This window comes from Rhodamnia argentea, chromosome 8, assembly GCF_020921035.1.
Source record: "Rhodamnia argentea isolate NSW1041297 chromosome 8, ASM2092103v1, whole genome shotgun sequence".
NCBI classification, from domain to species: domain Eukaryota; kingdom Viridiplantae; phylum Streptophyta; class Magnoliopsida; order Myrtales; family Myrtaceae; genus Rhodamnia; species Rhodamnia argentea.
The window spans coordinates 28,335,505-28,350,412 of NC_063157.1; the positions used below are offsets into that span (position 1 = coordinate 28,335,505).

At 40.8% G+C, this 14,908-nt stretch overlaps 1 protein-coding gene across 1 annotated transcript; it reads left to right on the forward strand.

Moving 5' to 3' along the window:
* Positions 1 to 1,117: 1,117 nt before the first annotated feature.
* Positions 1,118 to 14,555, forward strand: LOC115738174. Its single transcript, XM_048284362.1, has 3 exons — positions 1,118 to 1,235; positions 11,399 to 11,868; positions 13,642 to 14,555. The coding sequence occupies exons 1-3, from the start codon at positions 1,118 to 1,120 to the stop codon at positions 13,786 to 13,788; spliced, it is 735 nt and encodes a 244-aa protein (XP_048140319.1). The 3' UTR covers positions 13,789 to 14,555.
* Positions 14,556 to 14,908: the final 353 nt, after the last annotated feature.

Consider the following 14,908-nt stretch of genomic DNA (forward strand, 5'->3'; position numbering starts at 1 on the left):
TCTGTGGGGATTGCTCGTTTAGTTGAAGAAGAATTCAATTCAAGGGACTTGGGTAAGATATTTTAGGATTTTCGCTATGGATCTCTTCTTTTATTAGTGTTATTTAGCTTGTGAAGGAGAACGTTTTCGGGATTATCAAAAAAGAAAAGAAATTGTTTTGATGGCGCAATTTTTCTTCGCTTTCTCAAAATCACCTATGACGGACTAAGTGGAGCAGAGAACGAAATTTGTCTAGATCTAAAACACATGCTCAAATCCTTCCCATCATCGAATGTTTAATTAAGGCTCCGTTTAACCACTAGAGGTTTGCTCCCGTGGTCATCCTTCTTATTTGAGAAGGGAAAGGTGGAGGATTTGAATCCTCACTTTTGGGGGAAGTTTGGGTGAGGACGCGTGAAGAGGGAGCGGGGTTTCACAACCTATGCACACACATGGCACACATGGTGGCTTGTAAATTAGAATAAGACCGGACCAAAAAAAAAATATATATTAAGGCTCCATTTATTTCGTCAATTTTTTTTTTGTCATATTTTGGTGTTTGGATTCCGTAGGAAAATGAGTGAATGGAAAACGTTCTCATGGTCAATTGAGAACCTATGCTTAAATTCAAGGAATGATTTCCTTTTTAGAAATCAAAAATCATTATTCACAATATAACTAAATATCGGAGATTGGACCAGAAATTTTGCACTTGGACACGGGATGGGTCCCTAGCACCCGGGCTTGGGTTAGTTTGAGACCCTGGTGCTAGTGCCCGCGTCCCCACACCCGGGACTGGGTCCCCTAGCACTTGTGTCCAAATCAATCGAGGCCGGGCATGGGAACCCGATATTGGTGCCCCATGCTCTGACAATAGGGCTAGTCCACAAAACCCGAGCATAGAACACCAATACTAGAATCACTTATGCCTACACCCGATTTCACAAAGGCAATGCTCAAGTCCACGATACTTGTGCCCATGCCCGGATCCCCCGCGCCCAAGCTTGGATCCATTGAGGCCGAGGCCTAGTACCTAGTACCTAGTATCCAAGCCGGGGTCCATCGAGGCATGGCCTGAATCTTGGGTGCTTGTGCCTGGATCCCCCTCCCATGAGCCTAAGTCCGACAAGGCCAAAGCATGAGACCTCGGTGCCTGTGCCTGGGGTCCATCGAGGTTGGGTTCAAGATCTATGTGCCTATGCTCGGATCCCCGACGATTGAGCCCGAGACTATCAAGGCCGAGGCCCAGGACCTTGGTGCTTGTGTTTGAGTCCATCGAGCCTACCCCGAGACCTCGAGAACTCTATACCCCTGCCCAAACCCCGGGCACCCGAGCTTTGATCCATAGAGGCTGGGCATTAATGGACTCAAGACCCCAATGCCCTTCCCCGGGTCCTCGACGCCTGAGCCCACATCCATCAAGGCTTGGGCCGAAAGCTAGTGCCCGTGCTTGGATCCCCTACGCCCTAGTCCGAGACCATTGAGGTCGAGGCCCATAAACCTAGTATGCGTATGCCTAGGTCCATCAAGGCTAGCCTTGGACCCCATGCTTGTGCTTGTATCCATGCTCGTGCCCCGGGCCCTCGATGCCAAAGCTTGTGTCCGTCAATACTGAGCCTAAGTTCGGTTCTAGCGACTAGGGGTTTTGAACCCGACCTCAATGAACCCAAGCCTGTTCATCGAGAACCCGAGCTTGATTGTCGAGGACTCAGGCACGGGCACTAGCGTCCTCGGACCAGCCTCAATGGACCTAGGCTTAAGTGTCATGGTCCGAGCTCGAGCGTCGGGGACCCTAGTGCGATTGGCCTTTGTGGGCTTGTTCCCATGCTTGGCCTTTATGGGCTTGTTCCCGTGCTTGGCCTTTGTGGACTGTGGCCTAGGTGTTGAGGATCCCAGCACGAGCACTAGGGCCTAGGGTACAAGCTCTATGGACTCAGGCCGAGTCGCCAAGAAGTCTTGCACGGGTACATGCGCTCTTGCTTAGGACACAAGTGGCCTTGCCCAGGTCCTTGATGCTAGGGTTGGGGTTCGTCGTGGTTGGACCCAGGATCCTAGTGCCCGTGTCTAGTTTCCCGGCTGGCCGTGCACAAGTCATTAGTGCTTGAATAGTGTATGTGCAATTAAAAAAATCTAAATTTTCCTTTCCAAATGACAAACAAAGGACTTCCTAAAAAATATTTTCTAGAAATATAACGTTTTTCATCAAACAAATGGAGCCCACCAAAGTCATAATAAATATGTAATGTTGATTTCTACTCCGTATTTAGCTTTCCAGGAATCTAACAATTATTTTTTCTATTGCCAAGTTCTTATTTGGTTCTCTGGGGGGACAAAAAATGACCGACCATGTCAATAATGAAGTGAAATAATGATCGACCTGGCATGGGAACAAGGATTTCGATGCCGGTGCCTAGTTTCGCGGTTGGCTGTGCACAAGTCACTAATACTTGAATAGTTTACGTGTAATCAGGAAAATCTAGAATTTCCTTTCCAAATGACAAAAAAAAAAAAGACTTCCTATAAAATATTTTCTTAAAAAACGTAACATTTTTCCTCAAACAAATGAAGCCTAATAATGATTGTAACCAAGTCATAATGAATATGTAGTGTTTTGATTTCTATTATGTCTTTACCTTTCTAGGAATCTAACATTTATTTTGTTTACTGCAAAGTCCTTATTTGGTTTCCCAGTGGGACAAAAGATGACCGACCATGTAAATAATGAAGTAAAATAATGATTGACCAGGCACGGTCACTAGGATCCTGATGCGCGTGCCTAGTTTCCTGACTGGCTGTGCACAGGCCACTAGCGCTTGAATAGTATATATGTAATTAGGAAAATCTAGATTTTTCTTTCCAAATGACGAGAAAATGACTTCCTTAAATATATTTTCCAGAAATCTACCATTTTTCATTGAACAAACGGAGCCTCGTGATAATAACGAAGTCGTAATGAATATGCAATGTTTTGATACATTTATCTTTTTGTTGCAAAGTTCTCATTTGGTTCTCCGGTGGGACACAAAATGATCGACCATGTAAATACGGAAGTGATCGAAAGAGTCGGCTTTTGAGAACTTAGATGTGTGTTTTGTTTGAGTCGATGCATCTAACTAAATAACAGATTAGTCAAATTATCGAAGAGTTAAAAAAGAATTTTATGTAGTCAACAAAAGAGAAAAAAATAAAGATGATTATGTATAATTAAAAGCCTTCATTTAAGATGTGTAAATTAATGCCCTAGAAGATATTGTAATTAATGAATTGCCACTTTTCAGAGAGTTGGCCCCTTGCATGATTTGCAAGTGTGGAAACTGGCCAATCCGTGCTTGACAGCTGTAGGGTGAGTCCGCTTGCATGGTGCCACGTAAGCTGTTGTTAATGGAACGATGAATTAAAAATCATATTACATTTTCGTCTCGAACTGTCGTTAAGGTAGAAAACTGAACCGAGAGCACACTCATTATCTTTAGAATTGCCGGGGAAAAAAAAGGTTTAAATACTTTTTTATCTTTTGCAAACATTACGAAATACATTTCCATAATGGTTCTGATATTTGATCGACTTCAATTTTAGGGCGGGAGTATTTGCACTTTGTATATGACTTAATCCACCTCACAGTAGCTAACAAGATCAAATTGCCGCTAGTGTCACGACCCGAACCCTATGAATCGTCGACATCCCACCTGGCCTCACTTGTGTACAGTTCTCCAGGATCTTCAGGCCAACAATATTATACAACACATGCGGAAGCAACAAAATCTCCGTACAGAAAACCAATAAATCTACGATAACTTGGGATGGTAAAAACACACATATGTACATATATACATAGTTGTTACAAACTGTCAAACCTAGGGCTTCGGGGGCCACTGTACAAGCCCGTGACCACCTAACAAAAGACACGTGGTCGAAGCCCGCTACACAACCAAAACAAAGTACTCTACAAAAGTCGAGAGGCCAACTATCCTAAGCCTCAACCTCGCTATCTCAAGCGGCTACTCAGCTTCTGAAGGCTCCACCATTTCTCCTGGCGTCTCGGTCTCTGGGTCGGATCATTGCAGTGGAGGGTCCGAAAAACAACGAACCCACGACGGGGTGAGATAAAAATCTCAGTAGGAAAATCTCTAACCCTAGATCAGGTCGCTAGTGCCTCCAAACACAATCTAGGCGAGCAACAATTTCCAACAACTCTTTCTTTCTTACCCAAAAATTCCCCAATTAAATTCCAGAAAATTCCATTCTTTCTCCGAAAACTTTCACACCTTCTCAAATATTCTACGTTACTCCCGTCTCGGCGTTCCACGCCTCAGTCCGACAATAAAATATTCTATGTACTCCGGGGCCCATTTTTAACACATCCGGCCATAATATAAATATCCACATTACTCCGAAAATATTCCACGTCACTCCGGAATATTCCACGTTACTCCAAAAATATTCCACGTCATTCCAGAATATTCCACGTTACTCCAAAAATATTCCACGTTACTCCAAACATATTCCACGTCACTCTAGAATATTACACGTTACTCCAGAATATTCCACGTTACTCCAAACATATTCCACGTCACTCCAGAATATTCCATGTTATTCCAAAAATATTCCATATTACTCCACCACCATCATAAGTTCATGAAATTGAGCCTCGGACCTTTATGGAACACGGCTCTATATATATCAGGGTCTCGGACACATAGGAATACGACCCACGGATCTCGGTCTCGGACACATAGGAACACGACCGGATCAAGTCTCGGACAATTAGTCGAACACGACTCACTTTGGTCTCGGACGACTTAATTGAACACGACTTTCTTACTTTCTCGGTCTCGGACAATCAGACGAATACAGCTCACTTTGGCCTCGGACGACTTGATTGAATACGACCCTCACATTTTCTCGGTCTCGGACAATCGGACGAATATGGCTCACTTTGGCCTCAGACGACTTGATTGAATACGACCCTTACATTTCCTCGGTCTCGGACAATCAGACGAATACGGCTCACTTTGGCCTCAGACGACTTGATTGAATACAACCCTTCTCATTTTCTCAGAATAGATCGGGACCACGTGATTCACTCACGTTAGAGAATTAATAATTCGGGATCACCCAATTAATTCACACTAATCCAAATATTAATCCAGACTACCCGATCAATTAATACTACCATAGTATCCAATCCACGTCATGCGACCATATTACGCTAACGTAGCAATTTATAAATCACGTGCCATTATAATTATACTAACGTGGAAATATATCACGGCCGAACAATAATAATTTTCTAACATACAATTAATTCACGACCATAGTACTATACTATAATAATGTCACATTTAATTAGCACCGTGGCATAACGACTTTATGTCACATAAAAGTAACCCTAGTTAATATTTAAACTAACCATGGTTCAAAAACTAACTAGAGTCAAATACTAACCTAACCATGATTAAACTATAGCATAAAGTAACTCTAGTTAGGGCATAAAGTAACTAGGGTTGGTAGGGTGACCATGGTCAAACTTTGACCAAACAAATATCCTCTTGCAATTACTATTCATTGCAAGAACAAGCATATCTCACCTCCATTTCTGCAATTTTCGTCCAGCCCCTCCATAAGCCCAAATCCAACACTTTTCTTCATCAAAAATTCACAATTTCATGGTCTTTTAGCAACCTAACCACCTAATTTAGGTTTAGAAACAATCCTACCTCAAAAACTCGTAAAAACCTCCTTTGAACGGTTGAGGAAAAGCTTGAACCAATCGGCGATTCCGGCGATCCTTGCACGGCCGGCGACTCGGCGACGATTCCAAGCGCTCCAAAGCGATCCAAAGCGACACCAAAGAAGGCTCGAAGAATTTTCGGCAACGGAGGGTGAGAGAGAGGGTGTTCGGCCAAGTGAGGGAGAGGGAGAGTGAGGTAGAGAGAAAGTGAGCTAGAGAGAGAGAGAGAGTCTTTGGATAATGAAGAAGAAGATGCCAATATATTAATTAATATAGGTTAATAATAATTAATTATGCTCCCAAAGTCAAGAGAAAAATAATTATCTCCCCTCATTGACTAGTCAATCTCGGCCAAAAGGGAAAATGGCCAAAATACCCTTAGTTCCAAGTGAAAAATGGGGTATTTTTCGAGGGCAAATGGGTTCTTTCCCATATCCAGTCCAAATATACTTTTCCTGAACCTCTTTGGGGCGAACCGCGAAGGAATTTCACACGGGATGAGGAAACATCCAAAATTTTATTTATTGAAACCCCTGAAGATCCGACATCAAATTCTGAAGCTCGATTCGCGATCAATCTCGATCAATAGAATTTTCAGCGTATCTCAAACTAACGGGCGGCTTTTAGGAGTTACGCATATCGACCCGTGATTAAAATCACGTTTAAGAATTACTTGAGCCATGGCGACCTTGGTTGTCAATCAATTGCGAGGGTCAATCACTAGTCCCGATGGACACGATCGTTAGAAAATAATTCAGAGACGTTCGGAACCCATACGAGGTCGAACGGAATCACCCGTGATCCAAGCGTTGGGTATTATCCAAATCGTTCCTTAATTATTCTAGGATCGGCCTATATTGGTCCAAAATATTCTCTCGACAATTTTCATGGCCAAAGAGTCAGTCCATGACCAAGTTCTTAGGTCCACGTACTTGATTTTCCTAGCTAGCCATTCCCATTTTGTTAGTCTACTCGAGAGGGATCAGTTCCGAGTGAGATTCAACCGAAGTACATCGATGAGACTTTTCATTTATTCAAGGCTTCAAAACGAGCCGGATTACGGGATGTCACAGCTAGTATCTAATTGAAGTTTAAAGTGGTGAATAGCGATGAAAAAGAAAATCAGAAACAAAGGCGCCCACGAGAAATCGCAAGAGTCTTGGGGGTAGCGGTGGCCGGTTCGGTGGAACTGCCGGTTCCGGTTCAGGAACAGGCGGTTCCGGGCAGTTCCGGTTCCGCTTCTGAACCGGCGGTTCATTCCGATTTCTTTTTTAATATTAATTTTTAAAATAATAAATAATAAAATAAACATAATAAATTATAAATTATAAAATACAATTAAATTGTACATTGTAATAAAATATGGGGAAAAAAAAAGAGGAGGAATGGGCTTGAACTTAATGAATTATCATTAAGCGCCTACATATCTTCTTGGGGATAGGAGAATCAAAGCCCATATAGTTTTTTTACCTTTGAGAACCCCAACTTACCTCATTGTCAATCGTCGCTACCCGTTGTGGTACCCGTGGCGGTGGTATCTCAAACATCATCGCTAAAAAATTCGTGTTCACGATCTAACTCTTGGTGTCGATATTTCGCCCTCGTCCAATCGCCGACACAAGCTTGAGCTTCCACAGAGTCCGGGCTTAATCTTGAACGGCGAGAGTCCAAAATTAATCATCCAGCACTAAATGCTTGTTCAACCGCAACCGTTGAAGAAGGGGTTGCTAATATCTGACGAGCGATGAGGGCGAGAACTGGATAATCGATTTGGTGACTCTTCCACCAATTTAGGATGTCGAAATCTGTACTATGTTCTGCATCACGAAACTCAAATTAAGTGGTTAAATATTTTTCTAATTCAAAAATACTACCTGTTGCCCCTTTTTATTTTTTTTGCCTACTCTTAAGCATATTATACCATCTACTAAGTTAACTACCACCTTCGCTACGTGAGGCAGTAGATTGTAAAGATCCAAAATCACTTAAACCATATCTACTACAAAATTCTTCATATAATGCTACTATAGATTCTTTAACATCTCCTAGTATATTTGAAATATCTATTGAATCTTCCAAATGTAAACAATCATGATAATACACATTCAAATAATCATGTAAACCGTCTAATTTAATACGTGGATAAAAAACAATACCAACTAAATAGACAAAAGGAATTTGCAAATAATAATGCAACCATTTTTCTCGCATTACTAAAATAGTTCGACCTAATTCGGTATCATTTTCATATTCACTAAAAACACTACAATATTAACACACTCTATTAAAAATAAATGCGTAGTAGGATAATAAATACCAGATAAAGTCTTAGTAGCATCATTAAAAATTTTCAAAATATCTAAAATTTTCTTGCAAATGTCCCAATGTTGAGGAAGTAAAGTAATTTCGGGAATATTTTGTGAAATAAACATACATAATAAATCTTTATATTCAAAAGTTTGCCGAAGCAACTCGTACATAGAATTCCAACGAGTCGGAATATCTTTTGGAAATCTTCTTGCCCTTCTCCCATTTTGTTTACAAAATTTTCCCCACGATTTCATATAATGGGGACGACTCCACAAAAATTTAATTGCACTCTTTATTGGGGCGAGAGAAGTGTCAAGAGTTCGTAAACCATCTTGTACACATAAATTTAAAACATGACAAGCACATCTAATGTGAAAAAATTGTCCGCCAAAAGTGGGTTTGCAAATATTTTCTAATTCGGGAATAGAAGCGGTATTTGCAGCGGCATTATCAAAACCAATTGAAAATACTTTATTTATTAAATTATATTTTTCTAAAACTTGCCTAATTATTCTATAAATATTATGAGCCGAATGTCTTTCATCAAAAACTCGGAATGCAATAAGTCTTTTTTGAATCCTCCAATTGTCACATATCCAATGACACGTGACACCCATATAAGAATGAATTTGCCAAGAAACACTCCAAATATCGCTACCTATATGCACACATCCGTTGAATTCCGCAAAAAATTTTGCTAAAGATTTTTTTCCTTTTTTATAAAGATGAAAAACTTCGCGTTTAAGAGTATTTTTTGGAATAGTTGGCGCTTGGGGAACCAACGCAGTATTTATCAAATATTTCATATTAAAATTTTCACCAGTATTAAACGGAGCATGATCAAGGGCAACATATTCACCTAATGTTTGTTTATAAAGTGCTTCAAGAAAACGAAATATATGATGAGGATTAGAAGTGGCGTATCCGGAAATTTGTTGTTGCGTATTGTCGATCCCCGCTTGCATTGGATGTTTTTTCGTCAAATGCCGACGGAATGTTCCGTAGCCGTCTCCTTTCATAAATTTATATGTTTGCGAACAATATTTACATTTTATATTATACTTACCTTCGCCTTCATCACGTACCTTGTCGAAGTGTAGCCACAAGTCGGATGTATTATCTCGGCCCTTCCGTTCCGGCTCATTTGCCGTTGACGCTTCTTCGACACCGGTGGGAGGATGAAGACTTTCTTGTGTTGGGATGTGCTCGACGTTCGGAATCGGGACATAGTTGATATTATCGTCGTCGTCTTCCCAACTTGCATACTCACGAGGATCATATTCGGGAATGGGATACTCGGAATCTCCCATAGTCATCTTGCCCTTGTCGGCATTTCTGCTTCCACTTGCCATTTTTGAGAGAATTGATCGAAAATCCGATTGAGAGAATTGAGTCGGGATTGAGAGAATTGGGAGAGTTTGAGCGATTTGAGAGGATTTCGGAGAGAATTCGAGAGATTGTTCGGAGAATTTGTGACAAAAATGAAAGGGGGAGCATATGTATTTATAGACAAGAATTAATTTTAATTTTTTTTTTGGCGTTGGCAACGGCCCAAAGAGGAAGGGGGGAGGGTGGGGCCCCACTTTTTTTTTTTTTTAAATTACGGTTCCGAACCGGCGGTTTCGGGCCGGTTCCCACGGTTCCGGAACCGTGGGCCCGGTCAACGGGCCGGTTCCGGGCCCACGGGCCCAAATGGCACCCTCTACTTGGGGGTATACAAATGGGATTTTGGGGATTCATCATTTCGGTAACAACATAACCACGAGATTCTAAATAGGCAAGCTCATCGTGACATTTGTCATGTACAACTTTTGTTAGTTTGCACAATTGGCAAACTACACGACAACGATCAATTCAGCCCTAAACCTTTTAAAATTTTATCAATTTAGACCTAAAACTATTATTTGGGTAGTAGGATAAAATGATCTATATTGACAAATTGCCAAAAAGATTTATGACTGGATTGACAAATCGTTAAAATGTTTAGGACTAGATTAAGATAATTGAAATATTTATGACTAAATTGACAAATCATTAAAGGATTTATGACTCAAATTGATCGCCGTAAAGCAGGTTTATGACTTTTTGGGCAATTTTTCCTGCAGGATACATGGACGGATTACTTGCCTGTTCAGAATTAAGTTTTATGTTGTTACCGAAAAAGATGACTTTGACAAGTTATATTTATTCCAACTCCAGCTCTTCCAATCTCTTTTGGGGGTGTCGCTGCTCCTGATTTTCCATCACTGCTGCATCCCACCCAATCGACTTCCTCCTTCGTCGATTTCCAGGTAACATCAAACTCTTTTGTTCCTAGGCCAAAAAGCTCTCAAAACACATAAAAACACAAACCCTAGATCATCATGACTAGCTTTCAGCTATGGAATCTGTGGCGATTTCTCTTCTAGTTGAAGGAGGATTCAATTCGAAGGGGTTTCGATAAGAGATTTCGAGAATTTTATTATATATCTCTCTTCTTTTTACCAGTGTTCTGTATCATCTGAAAGGATATCATTTTAGGGATTATCATAACAGAAAAGAAATTGTTTTGATTGCACGTTGTTTTATTTCCCTTCTCAAAATCACGTAAAGGGTGCAGAAAAAGAAATTTGTCTAGATCCAATGGGCATGTTCAAATCTTCCACACGATTGAATGTCGAGTTTTTATTTATTTAGAGTTATTAATCATTTAAAGTGGCTTAAAAGAAACACATTTATTTTGCGATGTTGCGTTTTGAGATCTCTTCCGTCTTTAGCTTTTTACGAATTTTAACATTCATTATTTTATCGCAAAGGTTTTTCCTTTTCCTGGTTCTCCAGTATGGCAGAAAATGATAGACGACGTGAATAACGAAGTTATCTGAGCCGTTGGCTTTTACGGATTTAGATGGGTTTTTTTTTTTGTGCTCTTTTTCTAAGGTAAAGCACTTTTGTTTGATTGATTATTTTCGAAATCTCGAATAGTTTTGTCTCTAGATTCATCGAATTAAAGGAATATTTGAGCCGATGCAACTAAGTGTCAACATATTATTCAAGTCATCGAAGAGTTGAAAAGAATTTTATGCAATCAATAAAACTATATGTTTTTTTTTCTACATTAGATGAAGTTTAAAAAAAATTCTAATTTTTCACAATGAGCGGGTTTTTGTGAGATTTTTTCGGACACAAAAACTTCCCTCGTGATGCGCGTGCCTACGTTTTTATTTCCTTTAATCCCAAAACCCGGAGCAGTTGACACGTGGCGCTCGAAGAGGAGCCGCATTTACGAAACTGCCACCGACTCCTTTTATTTTATTTTATTTTCTCTCTCTTGCCAAAGCCGGAAAATAAATGAATAAAATAAATAAAAAATCACAGAGACTGGAGAGAGAGAGAGAGAGAGGAGAGAGAGAGCGGGAGCGAAGGAGATCAAAAGGCGGCAACGCGAAAACCATACGAACGAACGAACGAACATCGGGAGCAAAAAGTCGCGAGCGGGAGGCCTCTCCAGGATCGGCGGTCTCCCTCCAAATCTTACACCCCCGGGCTGGGGTTGCTCTCTCTCCGCCGCGCCGGAACGTCCGTCTTCGTCCTCGCGCGCGAGCGCCACCCCACTCTCTTCCCGGCTGCTCGGGGCTCTTCGCATCGGTTCATCGCTCGCCGCTCTCCCCTCCCCCCTCCTTCTCCTCCTCCGCGAAGGGATTTCGAATTCCACGCGCCCGCGAGCGGGGTTCGTAGCCTCTAGGCGGTCGCTCCCGGCTTCGATTTCGCGCTCGCATTGGGATTTTTGGATGAGCGGGGGGGAGGCCCCTCAGGACTCGAGGCGAAGGCGCGCGCGACGCGATCGCCGGTTGAAGAAGTGCGTCGTGGTAGCGAAACCTTCTTATCTCCGTTTCTTTTTTCTTTTTTTGCTTCGTATGTTGGTTAGTGCCTCGATGAAGTAAGAAGATCACGAGAGATTGGGTTCTGGCGAGAGCAGGCCGCGTCGAGGTTCAGTTTGTTTGTTTGTTTTTGTGGCGTGGGCTGGCTCTGCTCGTTGATTTGATTTTCACTGAAATTTTGAGTTGTAATGCTTGTTTTTTTTTAATGGGTTATGTTGAAGCTAATTAGACCGAAGTCTAGGAGAGAATGAGGTTCAGAGGTTGATAGTAACAAGGTTTAGAGATATTTAGTTAAGATTATGGCCGTCAATTGTTAACCGAGTCACATGCGTTTGTTGTCAAAAATCTTCAGTGGCTTGGGTAAGTATTCCCCCTTCTCTGGATAGGTTTGATGGGGAGGGAAAAGATAGTAACCGAGAATCCAAGATGTGTTGGATCTTGGTAATAGTGGACCGCCATTTGGCCCAGCCCTTGTTCCTTGGGTTGGTGTTTTCCTAGTAGGTGTTCTAGATTATATGAGTGCATTAACCGAGGTGGTTAATGTGAATTTCATGTAGTTTGCATTAAAAGGCAATTTGCAGCATTGTTGGCCTGGCCTCATTGCACGAAGCTATAGGATTTTTGCTTAGCATAAAGCTCATAGCTAGTATAAAGATTAATAGCTCTCGATGTAAAGTTTAGTCGTCTTTAATTACCCTTTTTGGAAAACTACGTCAGGTTCTGAAAGGATTGCTCAGCTTTGTGAATAATGTTCAGATGATAGTTTTATCCTCATCGATTGAGCACATTGAAAGATAATTAAATGCTACATTTTGAAAATAAATGCTGTATTGTCAAAGTTCAGCAACTTTGCTTTATCATTAGAATAGGTTCTCGTTGATCTGGAAATGGCAAAACACTTTCTTAGGTCTTTAAGCCAATATTAGTATGACCACTATTCGTGGGTCGTAGGCGTTAGCTGTTGTCTCCGCATGTCAAGGGTGCTGATGAGTGATCCCATTTAGGCTTATGATGCGGGGAAATACAGTTGCCACTGTGTCCAAAACTTATCTATGCATAGATAGTGCCAGATGTTTTTAAGCCGTCATAGACAATGTTATTTAGTAGAAAGATGGTTCTCATTTGGTTTTGTCTATTGTGATTTATGGTGGTTATTGCCGTGTCCCTTATTGCCTAGACAAGTTTATCTATGATCTTTAACATGTACGCGATTTGTCTTAATTGACTAATCAGGTGGTCTAAAAACGTCCAAACAATGAATAAACTCAAGACACCTGATACATGTAGCATCAAGAGGCCTATCTGAATTGTGCCCGTCACCCATTTTCAATAAGAAAGCCAATATGACAAATTGTATGCATTGGAAGTTTTGTGCTTTGTATGATTATCGTATCATCTAGGTGGATTACTTCCACATGATCTCAGGGCTGCAGATTTTTGGAGAGGTTGAAATTCTTTCAGCTAGGAAAAGAAGGTAAAAGAGGGTTATGATTTAATGGCAGTTCTCTCAAGCATGACCATGGGAGTTACCGACCACCATTAAACCAATTTCCATATGAAATTGATAATTGATAGTGCTTTTGTCTAGGTCATGAAAAGGCATCAATTTTTACTTGGAACGATTGTCCATCAACTTATACTTAAGTATTGCCACGATCTATTCAAGCTTTATTCACCTCACGCCAAGAGTAATAGATATAAGTTCTTAATGTTTTGTGCTGAAGTTGTCTTCATAGACATTTCATCTTCGAATATCGACAGGTTAATTGTCCAGGGGGAGTACAAGTGCCCGTCAGTTCTTGCTGTATGTGCCAGGCGGATAGCCGAAAAAGAGAATCAGTTGCATCCATATTTGTGGTCTTCAATTATGCCATGATGGTGTTGCTCGTTGTTCAGTTTGCCACTTGAATGATACAGACTATCTGGCAAGAATTTGGTAAGAAAAGGGATTCTAGGATTGGAAGTGGTTCTCTATGCATATGGTCAGAAAGGATTTGCAAGCTTATTTATGGAATCGAGGAGCTTTTTCTCTCATGGCCATTGCCCACAAGGCTGTTTGTTGATTTGCTTTCTACCTGCTCTCACGGATTGAGTTTCTTCTGCATTCTCTTCTTCAGTGGATGTGCTGATCTTTCACATTTAGTGTTGCTGAGATGGTTCTTGCGTTGCTTCTGGCTATTTTTATTGCCTCTACGATTTGTACTATTTTTTCCATTGTAGAGTGGAAATATTAACATCAGAAGCAAATATCTTCTTTCTTGAAATAGATTAAATAGACTTTTCAATCATACTGAAGAGTGATATGATGATTATACCAGTGCATCAGTTCTTTTCACACACGGTTGGCCGACCATTTCTGAAAATGGCCCTCACTTCTTTTAATGTAACTTCGCTGTTCAGCAGTTAACCTACATGTATGAACTGCATGGGAAATAGTAGTTGGCAACCGATAGCCTTGTCATTCAATTAATTGCTCATGATGCCTAATCGAAGGTTCTTCTGTCTCTGTTTTTGCCTTTGTCTTTTTTACCCAGATGACCAGATTTGTGACGAGATTTCGCTCATTAAAGATATAACTTTTTTAGAAGAAAATGTGATTCTTGTTTCTTGATTAGGCTGGTTAACAAGGTAAGAATGGTCGAGTATAAATTATGGCCAAGTGGATGAATGCAAAAGGAAGCCATATATATTCTTTCTAACATCAATAGTATTGATTAATTCGCCTTGTGGTATATAGGATAACTACAAATTTCCATGATAATAGAGAACCCAAGTTTTTATAGCGTGAATCCTTGGCATTCACCACCAAAATTTTCCTCTAGCTATATGCTATTACTTATGTTTTCTGGTAGCCAAGTTATTCCAAGGTATTCCCAACCATCATCTTCTTGGCAATCTGTTACGTTGAGAACCTTCAGGCAAGCTTCACAACCTGATTGTACAATTGTCAATGAACAATAATTGGATTAACTTGCATGAATGCCACATTTTCTCATTTTTCTAGCACCATGTTATCATAGTGACTTCT

Bases quoted from the DNA above. Each gene is read 5' to 3' on its own strand.
- LOC115738174 (XM_048284362.1), top strand. From the start codon at position 1,118: ATGAGACCTCGGTGCCTGTGCCTGGGGTCCATCGAGGTTGGGTTCAAG. The intron at 1,236-11,398 runs GTGCTTGTGTTT...AGAGAGAGAGAG, and splicing joins GGCCGAGGCCCAGGACCTTG to AGAGGAGAGAGAGAGCGGGA. The intron at 11,869-13,641 runs GTAGCGAAACCT...GAATATCGACAG, and splicing joins GGTTGAAGAAGTGCGTCGTG to GTTAATTGTCCAGGGGGAGT.